At 46.2% G+C, this 14,906-nt stretch overlaps 1 protein-coding gene across 13 annotated transcripts in view; it reads right to left on the bottom strand.

Moving 5' to 3' along the window:
• Nucleotides 1-14,906, bottom strand: part of dlgap1b (discs, large (Drosophila) homolog-associated protein 1b) — an 80,904-nt gene that overhangs the window by 23,995 nt on the left and 42,003 nt on the right. For 12 of the 13 annotated variants that reach the window (XR_015084222.1, XR_015084220.1, XR_015084221.1 and 9 more), the window contains 4 exons: nt 11,031-12,079; nt 9,082-9,296; nt 7,090-7,267; nt 5,401-5,689 (listed from right to left, as the gene is read on the bottom strand). Coding sequence is in view for 9 of the 13 variants with exons in the window: in XM_086020479.1 (XP_085876605.1) it covers nt 5,401-5,689; nt 7,090-7,267; nt 9,082-9,296; nt 11,031-12,074 (1,726 nt within the window). In the remaining 4 variants the exon portion in view is untranslated. The remainder of the gene's footprint in view (nt 1-5,400; nt 5,690-7,089; nt 7,268-9,081; nt 9,297-11,030; nt 12,080-14,906) is intronic. The other variant, XM_086020485.1, reaches the window with a different exon arrangement.

Genomic DNA, 14,906 nt, shown 5'->3' on the forward strand with positions numbered 1-14,906 from the left:
ATTGTTGCACGTCCATGTGCTTCTTCTCCACATGTCTCCACCTGGCCCTTTTTCTACCCCTCCCCGCCCCCCTTTCTAGCATCAAAGCCAAGAGAATGACAACATTAAGCAGGTGTGAGTGGAAGCGAGCTGTTTAATTCTCGCTTTGAATAATAATTCCACAAGGGAGGCTGGCGGCTTTGATGGGCTGACACACAGGTGCCGCTCACATGTACAGACGCCGCTTGAGATCCAGTCCTGTAATTAAAGTCAGAGGAGGAAGCGGGACTGCAAGGGAGGGACGGTCAAAGACGTATTCCCGCACTGCGCCACTGGACGCCATTTGATGTGAATGACTGCAGTTATTTGCTCAACTTGTGTCTGTCAACGTGTTGGCAGGACACCAAAGTCTTGACTTAACTCAAGTCTTGCGAGACGAGACTTGTGTCGCCTTTCATTGACTGGGATAAAACGCCAGCGGATGGAAACCTGGAAGTGTTTGGCTCCCTCTCGCGGCGACAAAATTAACGCTATTTCACCTGTTGAAAGGATTAAAACAAGCTACATTCACCCTATTAAACATTTGAAATAGTAGAAAAACATTCTTAAAAGACAAAACATTTTTAGGGTGGCCTGTTGGCCTTGTTTTTTTCAGACAGGTTTGGCTTTATTTAGATACATTTTATACTAATGAAAATTCAATGATGTTTGAATCTAACTAATGCTTCTGGACATCGTATCTAATGTTTTTAATGCCATTTAAGGCCTTAATTTTTGAAAAATCCAATTAATGACTTTTAATGTCTTTAAAAAACACTGCAGAAACCCTGTTAATTGACGTATTCCAGAATCAAAGTCAAAAGGTTCTCATATGAACTGCAAAATCTGAGAAGAACCCCGTGGAGTGAGGTCAGTGGCCATTTGTGATGCTGAGCCAAGAAGTGTGTGACACACAACCACACTTCCTGGCACCTGGCACAGACACACACACACACACACACACACTCACACAAACACACCAAAATAGCAGGCGGCTGGAGGCTGCTCAACAATTCCCAGCTATCACGCACCAAGCACAAGTAGGTTAATCTATGGACTTTTGACAATGACATCAGCTATTAGTAGATAATAGTGTTAAACTAATAGTGATTCTGTGTCTTTGCTTTGTTTGTTCTATTTAGATACAATGGTGGGACAACTGAAATGCGGCTGTTTAATAATATGAATACTTGGTATTTAAATTGTAACTATGATTTGTCACATTTTAAATAGTTTAATAAGCTGCTGTTCCAGTTTGAGAATGAATAAGCACAACAAAACAGGGATGGGCTCTGCGTTGACAACATCCGTTAAGATAAAAGCAATACAATGACACATCTGTCTTTGCTTTCAAAATAAAAGCTCATAGTTTTAACTACCATGTCACCGTTTTCCGAAACATGATACCCAGTTAACTATACCATTTTAACATAATCGCATTTAGTCAAAGAGCTCAGTTAAATTGTTTAAAAGACTCATTAGCGGGCACGACCACAGGGCAGCCTTTTACTTTGAAGTCCGTGTCATTCGACTTCCTGCTTTAGTCTACTCAAGCGCCACCCAGCTGGTAGCCAGTCACACAAACAAACAAAACACGGCGACTCGCTCTCTCTCTCTTTTTCTACTTACAATAGCGAACCCAGTCGTCGCACATGCCGTAAAAACAGTGAAAGAACGCCATGGCGGCTCCGCGGTACCACTGTCAGCAGCGGTCAACGGGGAGAAATAAGTCTTGGAGTGTGACGCGGTTGTGGGCTCATGTGTCGGGACGCGGAAACCCCCCCTGACACTCCCCCCACCATTGAAGGACTTTGGCACGGTCCCGTATCACACATTCGACCACACGTTGCACGACATTGACAGCCAGTTCTGACATTATTATTATTTTTTTAAATGTATTATCATATTAAATCTTTTATTCTGGAAAAGATGCCTTTCATCTCTAAAAATGGGACTATATTTCGGGGGGGAAGAAAGCATTTTATTCCAGAAAAGTGGATGGATGAGTGATTCTCATAGTGGTACCCAAGCGCCCTCTAGTGGTATGCAAAAGAATCTCTGGCTCGGTACAAATGAGTTGTATTTTAAGTATGATACTGTACATCCATCCATCCATGATCGGAGCCACCCTCATTTGCATTTAATTCTTAAAATTCTTTACTTTAAAACTTTAATCCATGTGCTATTTTTATTTAGATTTACCTGCAAGAAATTTGACTTGAATCATTATTTTTTTAGTCCTATATTTAAGCGCCACATTAATCTTCAAATTGCATAATGTTAAAGTGGTTTACAAGAATATTAAATATAATTTAAGACTGAACCTATTTGTGCGTATTATGCTATTGTATTTTAATGTTAGTTTTGAGCCGTTTTTTTTCTTCTTCAAAATAGGCAAGTTTTTCCATTCTTGTCTCATTCCGGGGTCGACACGGTCATAATGTTTAACCGTCGTTTTTTAAAAAACAAACAAACAAACATACATACAAACAAACAAACAAACTGTCCCTGTAAGGGGTCCCTGGACCTAAAAATTTTGAGAATCCCAATGACCTGTTCAAAAGTGTCAAGAGATCATTTGCAAGAAGACGCACTAGAACTCACTGTGCTGTTACACTGCAGCCCTGTGAGGGGCGCTGTTGTCCAGGCTATGGTGTAAAGCTCAACACAAGCAAGACCACGAAACGCTGGCCAATTTCATAAAATAAACAAAAATTTGCATAAGACGTTTTTGTTGTTGTTGTTGTTGTTGTTGTTGTAGTGGTCACACTTGAATGTCAAGTGCTCAGACAACAAACTCAGCTAGTTTCAGGGAGATGTAATAACAAGACGTATGCTCTGAAAATGCTCTGAAAATATAAAAATGGGGAAATTATACTTTACAATATGTGTTTGGGAAAAACATCTGAATATGTCAATTTAATATATCACTTAAATGTGTACATCATTAATTGATATTTACATTCTCATTTGATCTATTTCCCATTATTTTTCCATTTCTTCAATTTCTCATTGTTGCTGCTGATATTTTTGGGGGGTGGTTAACCAACCCATCCAAGTTTCAGTTATTGCACAATGCAAGCAAAGCACATACACATTTCCCGTGCATATATATTGCATGATGTTCCTGAATAGAAAATTCAGGCTTTCTGGGGGAAAAAAAAAATCCCACCACTAATTCCCACATATTCTTATGTATACAGTAATATTTTATGCATATACTACTCATGCACACGTGGGAAAAGATTACATCGTTTTCACTTTTTGCCATGTGCAAGCAGCAGCCGGCCCGAGTTAATATTGATGACCTTTTCAATGCCCACAGTTGAAAAGAAGAGGGCTTTGATCGCTGCTCTTTGAACGTCAAACGACTGCAGCACACCAACGCGCGCCATATGGACAAAACTATTGGGACAGCTGTCGGAGTCTCTGTTGTCGCGTCATCGTCCCAGAATCTTCCTCAAAGGCCTTGAGTGATGTCAGAAATGAAAACGAGCTGACGAAGCAGTTTGGAACGTATGGAAAAGCATCTGCACGCATTTACCTTGAAATGCGCTATATAGATAAAGTTGGGATTTATTCGAACAAAACCGGCTCACTCAAATCTCATCAACTATTTTCACATTGTTATTGTGTAAATAGTAATGCATTCAGACGTTCTTCGACATCATATTTTTTTGTTGCTTTCCTTAAAGCCGCAAACACTGCATGTTGCCACTCCCAAAACAAATGGCACACTCCCTTCAAAATGCATATTTTCGAACGGAAACATTCGAGATTTGTCAAGCCCTGGAGGTCAAGTGCACGTCAAGTCGAGTCTTTCATGAGCTTTCGTCAAGCAAGTCACAGGAAGGTCAGAAGCGGGAAAACCGCAGCAAGGCATTGGAGCACCCCAAAAAAAAAAACCTCTTTGAGCTGATAGACGGTCTTCATTATCCGCTTCCTCCCCCAGAGATCAATAACCAACAATCAAGTGAACGCGGTTGTGTAATTGAGTCGTTACCGGCATGGACCACAGCGGCGAGCTCTTTTTACCCTCATCGGGGGCCATCTAAGGTTTTAAAAAGTCCTCAGAGGGCCATACAAAGTTCCACTTTGCAGTGTCAAAAATGGCAAAAGAATTCATTTTGGACCAAAAACGTCTGCCCCTGACTTAACAATATGCTAATTGTGAATATCAATACATGTTTCATAACTGTGTTTAAGGGATGCTAGTTACATGGGTCCTAATTGCCAGCTCTGTTGGATTGATTCTCACCCTTTCCACCGGGATAAGGGGAACGCTCCTTTTTGATCGGAAAAGTGGCGCAAGACTAAAAATGACAACCGGATGAAAGAAGGAAATGCCACTGCGACTCATCTGACTGCGAGCGGGACGCTGGCCTCACTGGGCATCAATACTGCATGCATGCAATAGTGCAGACCAAAGGAGACGCAAGAGGGCTAAAATAAGACCGCTGGAGCCTTGAATAAGCTTGAGCGCGCTCAGGGGAAGAAAACAGCTTTGCACTTATCACATTGTTTCCTTCAGAAAAATGGCGATCATGCGAAGCGTCGTAGGAGTCTGCTAAGCACCGGGAATATTCTCGTTTCCAAACGGAAAATGTTTGGAATTACCTCGGCCATTTTTTTTTTTTTAAAGTGAGGGAAATCGGGCAAAACACATTGTCCTTGCTGCACGGCTCGATGTAAACGAAACGACTGGAGGAGATGATAGTGAGGCAGATTTTGGATTTTTCATTATAGTTTGATTTTTTTATTTCGTTTTGATTTTTGTTTTTTTTATAGTCAGTTTCAAAATTGCATTGTTTTAGTTTCATCTTTAGTTTTTTTTTTTTTTTTTAATATATGGAGTATTTATCTATAGGTACAAAATTTTTTAGGAAATATGTCAATGATTCACAGATTTTGCTATTCGCGGCAGGGCTCGGAAAATCAAAATCTTTATTTATTCTTTTTAGAACAAAGTATTTTCTCTGAATAAAAGGCATATTACAAAAACGAAATTAGATTTTTGAAATGACTTTTTTTCCGTTGCTAGACTTTGAATTCGATTTGCTTCTATTTTCTAGGAAAAAAATATGACGTTAGTGTCAGAATTTTTTTTCTACAAAAAAACAAAAACAAAACGTGAATTTATTATATTAACATTATGACCGTTTTTCTCGAAAAAGTATAAGGGACTTTTGAAAAACCCGTCAGGGGCCGCTGAAGCCAAAAATTTGTCTCAAACCCTTATTCAACACATCCGACCATGAACTGAAATTTGCCGAGAACTGCATTTGACTTTGCTGACAACATACATGTAAGTTCTCTGCACACGCATGAATGTTTAACACCTCATGGATTATACAAGCCCACTCAAGAGCGTTGAAGACCAACCTGTGCTGCTCTGGATGGTTCTGACAGTGGTGGTGGTGCGCGGGGGCGATCCCGCCTTGCGCTTGGCCCCGCCTCCTGCCCCGCGCCCCGCCGCTTCCTCCCCCTCCTCCTCCTCCTCCTCCTCCTCCTGCGAGCATCCCTTCTCGATGGCGCGCACGTAGCTGTGGCTGCGCACGCGGAAGCAGCCCGGCACGGGCAGATCCAGCGCGTCCACCGCCTGCGACTCCATCTCGCTGAACACCGACTCGCACACCGCTTCGATCTGCCCGTTCACCTCCACCTCGCTCACCTGTCAACAGCAACAAAAAAAAAAGGGCACATGCAATAACGCGGGAATATTACATGTTCGTCTCGATGAAATCTTCAGGCACGCACAAACAATAATAACATGGATATTGCCGTGGAAGACTTGGGCCGGCGATCTAGTTAATAAAAGGTTTTATTTACCACATTCGCTCCAAATGTGATACTTCACTGGTTCAGTTATAAGAAGCTGAATAATTGCCAGCCAATACATTTTTCTTCTTTCTTTCTCTCAGCGACATGAATGAGAAGAAAAGGAAAACTTTTGTATACTTCACAATACTTGGTCTTTGAGTGTAATCAAGGCCTGTGCTAATCACCATTTGGAGTCGATTCCATCTTGAATTATTCATAACATCCACAAGGCTGCATATGTTTTTTTTTTTATATATATCTCTGTATGTTGACCATGCCAAATTCCGAAGAGGAGGAGGATGGAAAGGTAAAACAGGGGGCTTGTGCGCATCTTCTCGTTTAATTAGCTACTCCAAGCTCCAGCAGAGCAGCACACACGCACACACAAAGGGTCCAATTGGGAGATGGGGTGGGCTTAGTTCCTGTTCAAACCTTGTCAGAAGATGACCTGATTGTGAATTCAAGCCTGAGGAAAGCTTGTGGGTAGGATTCCCACCCTCCTCCACCACCTTGCTGGATATTGCACAGGACGGCAGTTCTCTTTTGGGTCCAGGGAGAAATTTTCCAAGGACCCCAAATAATCGTAACTTCTGTTAAACATAACTACCATATGTACCCCTAAACACTTTGTTTGGATAAATGTAGTGCTTTGCCACCATTTTCTAGTGTCGTTGAGCCAAGGAACTAGGTTGATGCAAGATGAGGAGCTTCACTTAGACAAAAGTAGTGCTTTGCAACCACCTTGTGGCATCCTGGTGCCAAGGAACGATACCTCAGAAAGTTGAGGAGTTTCATTTAGACAAAGGAGCAATGTTGGAGTGAGTTGAGGAGACCGTATTTAGACAAAATTAGTGCTTTGCTATCGTTTTATGGAAACTTGGCTTCCATTTCGAAAAAAAAATTGCGCTTTGCTGCTCTCTTGTAGCATCTAAGAATAAGAGAATAAGCAATTAAAAACATTTGGGGTGATTTTCAAAAATACAAATCCATTCTCGTACGCAACATTTGAAAATTCACGCAATTATTTGACAATCACGCCAGAGTTTTCAATTGGCCCGAAGCTAACGTAGGAGAGGACTAATTGGATAAGTACGTTTTCTTCACTGGTGCCATATGTTGCCGAGCACTTTAAAAAGGAGAAGACAATTCATTGCAAATGATTTTGCAGCCCCCCCCCCCCCTCCCCCCCTATGTCTCCCCTCCAGGGGTTGGGTGACCCCAATTTGAGAAGCAAACGCGAGCGTGACTAACCTGGCTGATGGTGCTCATGGCTCTCATGTAGCTTTCGTTACGGGAGCGGAACTTGGGCGAGGCCAGCAGCCCCGCCGGGTCCAAGCTGTCCAGGCTCCTATTGATAGAAACCTCGCTCACCGCCCGCAGGTAGCTGTGACTCCTGATCTGCAGCTTGGGCGAGTGCTCCGTGGAAATCCTGAAGCAGGAAGGAGGGTTTTTTTGGGGGGGGGGGATGTTAAAAGCAGAAACAGAAGGTGAGAAACAATGTGAGATCAAGTCGTAAGAAGGGGGGGAAGGAGTTTGTGCAGAACGATACGCATCAATTCGCAACGGCTTGGGGAGACACTCTCTGCTTATCTAACGCCGCCCCCCCCCCCCCCCCCCCCCCCCCCCGAGCTGTTGAGGAACGCTCACAATGGCTTGCCGGAGCGTCCTTGAGCACCTTTTTGTGAAACGCTTAACAGGGTGAGCGCTGGCACGCAAGCACGCGCGACACGTGGCCTCTGTGCCCCGGCACAATCTGTTCCGTGACGCCGGCTGACAATGACAAAAATCAGGATTTTCCAATCGAGGACCGAGCTGCGCTTCGGTCATTCAAGCTGCGGCATTATTAAACGCTTGCTAACTGTTTGACGTCGATAATTTGAATCAGTGCTTCCGTTACAAATGGAGAACAAACATTTTTTTTTCCTGAGTAAGTTCCGACAGCTGCTTTTAACTCATTTTTTTGGGGTGCGGAATCCAAAACTGATCAAAATTTTTCAAAAGTTTTTCAGCTATAGGATCCACGTTTTCTTAAAAAATAAATAAATGTATGTAAATAAAAAAACAGGCAGGTACGAATCTACCGAAACAAAACCAGAAAGCCGCTTTATTTACCGCCCTAACCGAAACACTGGCTAATTCTAGACAAAAGTCGGTGAAGGGCGTCATCGTCCGAGACAAACTAGAGTAAGCCTCCGCACGTACTTTTGTCAACGACGAGGAAAAGGTGTCTCATTAGAGCTCAGCTGCCTCCAATCACTGTGCTCAGCATGATCCTATTCCGTGTGAAACTCTGTGCGCGTGTGTGTGAACACAGAGACGCTAAACAATCAATTCAAAGCGGGTAAATAAAGCCTCCTACCTGTGTACATTAGCTTGCCTCGATAGCCTCTCATTAATGTTGGTCGTATTTCATTGAGGATAAATAATATATGCCTGTGAATGTCGTTGTTTTGTCCGTCTGCATTTGTTAAGACATTGTTTGTTCAAATTGTTTCAAGGCTTTGAAAACCATGATTATCGATGCTAAACATGAGCATGTCAAGGGAGTTTTATGTTAGCATCAAGCTAGTGGGCCATTTTCAGGCAATGTTGGTTTAACAACGCAAAACGTGACAATTTTATGCCGATTAGATTTAGATATATATTTTTTCTTTAATGAATATGTGCTGAAATCATTCAGCACAGGCAAAATTACATGAAGAATAAAAAGAAAGACACAAAATGTCATCATCCTTGAAGTAATTTTTTTTTCCCGATAACCTTCAAACGGGTGTTACGACAAGTGCTGCAAACGTGTCATTTTCCCTTCCGTTCTTCCGTGCAACATTTGCCATTTTGCTCTCAACAATTGCTCATTTTCTTTCTCGGGGTGTCGCATGACTGAGACGGCTACGGAAATAATAAGACATGAAGCTTGAAATCATCATCGGGCACCCGTTGTGACTGTCAATGGCCGGCCGGGGAAATCGGGTCAAAGAAGACTCTAGCAGCGCTCTTATCTCCGGCTACACGCGGTTCCGATTTCCCCCGCGGGCCTGATTACGTACGACCCGGCCCAATGGCGTCCATTGAGGCCACCCGAATGGCGCCGGCACTCAATAATCACCTTCGCCTCACGCTGCCGGCGGGGCGCTCCGTGGAACAAGCGACATTAACGAGCCTCGGGCAATCAGGAATCCACGCCACATACGTTCCACCCCGGGTCGCCGGCTCGCAAATTCTCGCCGGCCGGCGGGCGCTTACTTGAGCGTGGTCATCTCCGTGAGCGACGGCTGCGTGGCCTTCAGGTAGCTGGCCCGCCGCGCCTGCACCTTGGGCGAGGGTTTGGGGCTGCAGTCCGAGTCGCCGCTGTCGTCCTCGGCCATGGCTTTGATGTAGCTGCCGCTGCGCATCCTCCGGCAGGGGATCTCGTCATCCTTGGCCAGCGGGGAGAAAGCGCCCCAGTCGTCCTGAGGCACCTGCACAGCGGAGGTCAGGGCGGCGCTCGCTCACATTGAATCACGCTGTCCAACATTCAAGAGCTCAGCTCGGCTTCGTGAAGGTTTTTGGGGACGATAAAACACTCGATGTTAATAACGCTCCAGCTATTTTTGACAAGTAATCCAAACCATCCGGCCCTAACCCCGAACTGTAAAACCCGTGACGGTCCCTAAAATCTGCCACCCCGTGTAAATCGGAGCTACAAAAGTATTTTTTTTCCAAGTGTGTTGGACTTCTTTTTTTGTCCGTCCTCTGAATGCGCTTCAATGATTGATCGTTCCTTGGCCGCCGCCTTCTGCTCCGCTGACTCTTTGCACAGTCCGACAAAGGTAAACCGAAGGCCCTCATCTAAAAAAAAAAAAAAAGAGAACGAGGGAGCACAAAAATGGCTTTGTTCAGCCAAAGGGAAGAAAAAAAAAAAAAAGCACCGGCAATGTGAGCTACTCTTACGACAGCAGATGCATTCGCCCTGAGCCGCTTCACATACGGGCGCTTCGCTAGGCAACCGGGCTGACATTGACATCGGCTAAGAAATTGGGAAAAGACCCTGTCGGTTTCACCATTAGCTAAAATAAGGTCACGCTTGGTAATCATATCAACTCGGAAGCGTTATCCTACCATCACGCAGCCGAGAACATCTCGGCTTGAGACCCAGAAAAGAAAGGGACTTACCGCATCGATTTTTCTTTGTGGGGGGGGGGGGGGGGGGGGGGCGAGTTGCTAGAGTGACATTTGTTCCCTGAACTCCTCACTCCTTTATTCCCGGGTGTTCTTAAAATGCGCCGCCACGCAGAACTTTGTCACCGTCTTTTATGCTCCGTTTCCCAACTTCCTGCGTTCACATCCGCCTCGGTGGCCCTGGTTTGCTCTTTCTTCGACAGCTCACCCCCCCCCCCCCCCCTTCCCACTGCCGGCTTGTCTCACCGGGGGCTTTCAAGTACTGCTCGCTCCGAAATGAGGAAATGTACGCCACCGGTAAGACTTTCATCTTCGCCGGCACAGATCTGAGATAAGGCGGCTTGATCTTAGCGCATGTTTGCGTGTTTATCAGTGTGAAATCCGAGAGTGGGTGCAGGCTTTGATAAACACCCATAAAGGTTTGTTATGCAAAAATGAAAAAAATAAAAAGAAGTCGTTGGCAATGTCAGTTAAGGTGGTGACCTTTTTTTTTTTTTTTTGACAGGATGAAAAGTGCAACTCTGGTGAAGAGTAAACTTTTTACATTTTCACAGCAGGTCCAAGTGCTTCCATTTCAAGTGTCTGTATTGCTAACGGATCATGCTAGTAACCCCGCAAGCATCATCGGCACGTCCGATTTTTATCCTCATTCGGCCCGATCCCGATCCGAGACGATTTGTGCCGCTCGAGCGCAAAAAGAAATCCGTGCGGTGCAAATCAAACGCTTCATCTGAATGCCCCATAAAGCCAATATAACAAGAATTTGTACGTACGTCAGAATCTTTTTGTTTTTTTTGCTATTTGCTATTCACTGTACCGCTATAAACCGAGGACCCCCCCCGTGTATATGGATGGTTCCATGCAAAAGGATACAAGCACAAAAGGGTAAATATCACGAATGTCCACTCCGTTTGATGAGGATATCACGATGACGACGAAACCAAAACACGAATGACGGGGGATATAAGGGGGTGGCCGTTGACGATGCAAGAGGCGTGACATGCGAGAGGCGGGGCTTGTCGTAACTGTCCTACCTGCAGGAAGTGGCAGGTGCGTCCCTGCTCGGCCTTCACTAGCGCTTTATCTAGGTTGACAGAGGCCTTCTGGTAGACCTCCCTTGCGCGGCTCACCGTCAGAGTGGAAGACCACGAGCTCTTCTTTAGCTGCACCTGGCCGTCCAGCGCGGCGGTCAGCGGGAGCGCCCCGCCGCTCCCGCCGGAGCAGGACGAGCATTTCACGTCGTTGTTGCTGCGCGACGTCTTCAGCGAGTGGGCACTGATGGTGTTGTAGGACTCCACAAAGTACTGCGACTGCGACTTCTCCGGGTGCCTCCCCATGGTCATCACCCCCGACGGCTGGCCTCCGCCGCGGCGGTGGTACAGGCACACCTCCCGCTCCAGGGTGTCATCCGAGCTCCAGTAACCGGAGATGGCGCTACGCATCTTGGGCTCCGACTTGGAACGGTCTTTGTTTTTGCCCCGCTTGTTGTGTTTCAATGTTCCCGATGACGACGGCGGCGGCTCGTCGGGGCTGGATTTGCCGCCGTTCATCCTCCCGCCGCCGCCGCCGGATCCGGAGGGCCCCTCCAGCGAGTGGGACTTGGTGAAAAGCTTCTGGACGGAGTGAACAAGGTGACGGATTCGCCCGGGGCTGTCGCTGCGTTGGTGTTCCACCGCCGTGCGCTTGTACTGCAGCGTATGGTAGCCTTCCCGCCGCACGGCAGCCTGGTGATCCAACTGTTCCAGCAGGTTACAAGGGACCCGGTTGTTGGCGCTTCCTTTCCCCGTTCCCGTTGGCCCCGTATAAGGCACCAGAGGCCCGCACTCCTCCTTCAGCTCATGATGCGAGCTGTAATGTCTGCGAGGGAAGGTGCAGCTGGCCAGATCCGGGTAGGCGCCGCATTCCGACTGGAAGGAGCTGCGCTGGGTGTAGCAGGGGCGCTCGGCGGGGCGAGCCTCGCCCGGGTTCAGGAGGCAGGGCCGACGATCCGAACGGCCGAGCGTGGCGGAGTCGTAGGAAGGGTCGCAGGCCACGGCGTGATGGTGGCCGTGGCTGCCGGGCAAGCCTTTCATCGTCATGGTCGCTGGGGCAACGCCGGCAGCAGGAACAACCAATTGACAAACAATTGAGGAAGAGACAGAAAGCGGGGTTAGAAATAACAGGACACATGCAACGGCATCGGCAACAGGGTGCCGTACGGCGGCGGACGCCAACGACCGGGCCGGTGTTGGTCCGTCAGCCGTTTGGTAGCAGCTTGCACGGGGACTTGACTTCAACCATTTTATTGATCAGAGTCTGAAAAAGGTTTTATGTGAAAATAAGGTGCATCCATCTGTGCCTCTGCCCACTCATCTCGCTCACAGGATACGCTTGTGAAAGGAAAAAAAACAAGCTCATAAATGTCTTTGGAGAGCTTCGTCAGAAAGAAAAGTCCAAATGATGAAGAAGACGAAGAGCAAGCAACTTTGAGGAAAGAGAAAGCCAAACAATATCAGCAGGGCTACATAAAATTTAAAAAAAAGATGGATTTTCACGCACCAAGCCCACCCTGCGCGATACGTGGGCAAAACGGGGCAAAGAAGTGGCCAAAAGCAAGCGCTTCCATTGTCAAACGGGAGTTTCGTCAAAACAAAATTACCGAGCAAACTCAATTTACGCACTTTGGGTGTCTTTGACTCGCATAACCAAGATGGGACCGGCTCATTGGAGAGAAACAAGCTACATTCAGCGCTAAGCGTTGCTGGATTTCATAAAAAATTTTTTAAAAAATGTCGCTTTTGCCAAAGAATATGTTTGGTAACGCTCTCATCTCTATATCGATTCATTTGAACTTTCCTTATGTGTCACTCCTAAGCGTCCTTGGGTCGCTTCGAAAGGCTTTACATGAATCTTGGCTCTTCTTGTTATTTTCATCACCTGCTTTTAACGACTTTGGCCCTCCTCCGTAACGACGCCGGCGAGACGCACATGCTCGGCAACCTTTTATTTGTGTCCTTCAAAACTTCCAAAAGGATTATCTCTAAATATAGCAGCAGATTGATCTTGCCCCCCTGTTTGCTTCCCTCTCCGCTCCAGTGCCTTTCTCAGAAACGGCGTCGCCGGGGTCGAGGAGCCGTCGCTATTTTCGACGAATTAACAATGTAATGAGAAAACACAAAATTGCCTCGGCTTCATCCCAACATAAATCCGCCGCCTATTTTCCGAACGGCACATGGCGTCACACGCGCGCACAAAAAAGGACCATTTTGCCGTTCCTCCAATCCACCTTCTCAGAGCGCACGCGAGCAGAGAAGATAATCGGATCGGCGTGTCATTTCCGCGCCGAGAGAAAACTAATAGGCCGGTAAAAAGCATCCGACAGCCTCCTGAACCTGGCGAGGCAAACTCGGCAATAAAGGACCTCGGCCTCGCCCTCGCGACGGCGTCCGTCCGCACCTTTTAGCTGCGCCGGGCTAACGAGACAATGATAAGACCCTGCGTAACCTCCCGCGTTGCGCGTTGATGCCGGCACGGACAGGCGGGTACGATTCATTACTCCGATTTATAATGCGCAAGCAAAAGGCCACCGTGCTACACCGAGGGGGGGTGTGGGTTGGGGGTGGGGGGGACATAACAAGGGGAAAGTGAGACAGAGTAGAGCAATAAAATATCCTATTTCAGTAAATAGTGGCCAGGGACATTTATACGCTCACTTGATCTTTTTATGCTCTTTCGGAAATGCCCGGAGAGGCCACAAGATGGCGCCAAATCTAATCCAAGTCTAGGAAAGTAGTACTTTAATTCATTCACTGCCAAAAACGTTGTTATATGTCTTTTCACAGTCAGTTCAATCCCAGGAACTTATTTATATATTTTTTCAATTTTTTAAAAAATGTCATGGTAAAAGAGGGTCTGAAAATGTCTGGCAGTGAAATTAATTGGTCCAAGAAGTGTTCACACTCTTGATTCACTGAGACAATCTGTTATTTGCTGAAACTGGCCAAAAGGAATAAACATCTTAGTGTCAAGGAACTATGTTTAAGTGAGTTGAAGAGCTTCATTTAGACAAAAGCAGTGCTGGTAACTGAATAGATTTCAGTGGCAGGGCTCGGTCAACATTATATGTTGAATCATTCTTTCATCTCAGTATTTTGGATATCAAAAGTCTACACACCCCTGTTCCAAAAATGGCGCTAAATCTAAATAGGAAAGTAGTACTGCAATTGGGCAAAGAAGTAAAGCGTTCACACGTGTATTCTTGTTTCACTAAAACAATCCTCTGCTGGAATTGGCCAAAGGAATAAACGTAATGGTTTGGCGCCACCTTGCCAAGGAACTATATCTAAGTGAGTTGAAAAGCTTCATTTAGACAAAGGTAGCAACTATAGGTCATTTAAAATTGGTCAACATTATACGTTCAAACATGAATACATCTAGTGTAACGGATATTAAAAAAAAAATCTACACAACCCTGTTCAAATGCCAGCTTTTGGGGATATAAAACAAAAAAAAAATGAGGAAGACAAATCATTGCAAATCTGGTTCCACCATGAATAGTTGGAGATTCACCGTCATTGAAAAATTGGGAAAATGATTCACATTGTTCTCGTGGCGACGCCAAACCGCGGGTTTAAATGACTCGAGTGGGCAGGAATTAAGCCACTGCCTGAATTTCGCGGCCACCCGCCGCCCCTACACATGAACCCCCCACTTGAGGTGCGCCACTTCCACAGCAGACCACGTCCAGCTGAAGGTATTCATTGCAGTGGACAAGCCATCCCTTCTGTTGGCCGCCGGAGCGTAGAATCTGACCTAAATAAAAACGGCCCTCGCGGTGATCCACCGCGGCGCGTTTGCCACGCAGCTGTCCACACGCCTCTGCGCTCAAGCTGAAAAGCGGAAGGTGGGTCACGCTGGCGTTCGGCCTGCTC

This window comes from Filicampus tigris, chromosome 21, assembly GCF_054856515.1.
Source record: "Filicampus tigris isolate MCC_2025a chromosome 21, RoL_Ftig_1.0, whole genome shotgun sequence".
In the NCBI taxonomy this organism is placed as follows: Eukaryota; Metazoa; Chordata; class Actinopteri; order Syngnathiformes; family Syngnathidae; genus Filicampus; species Filicampus tigris.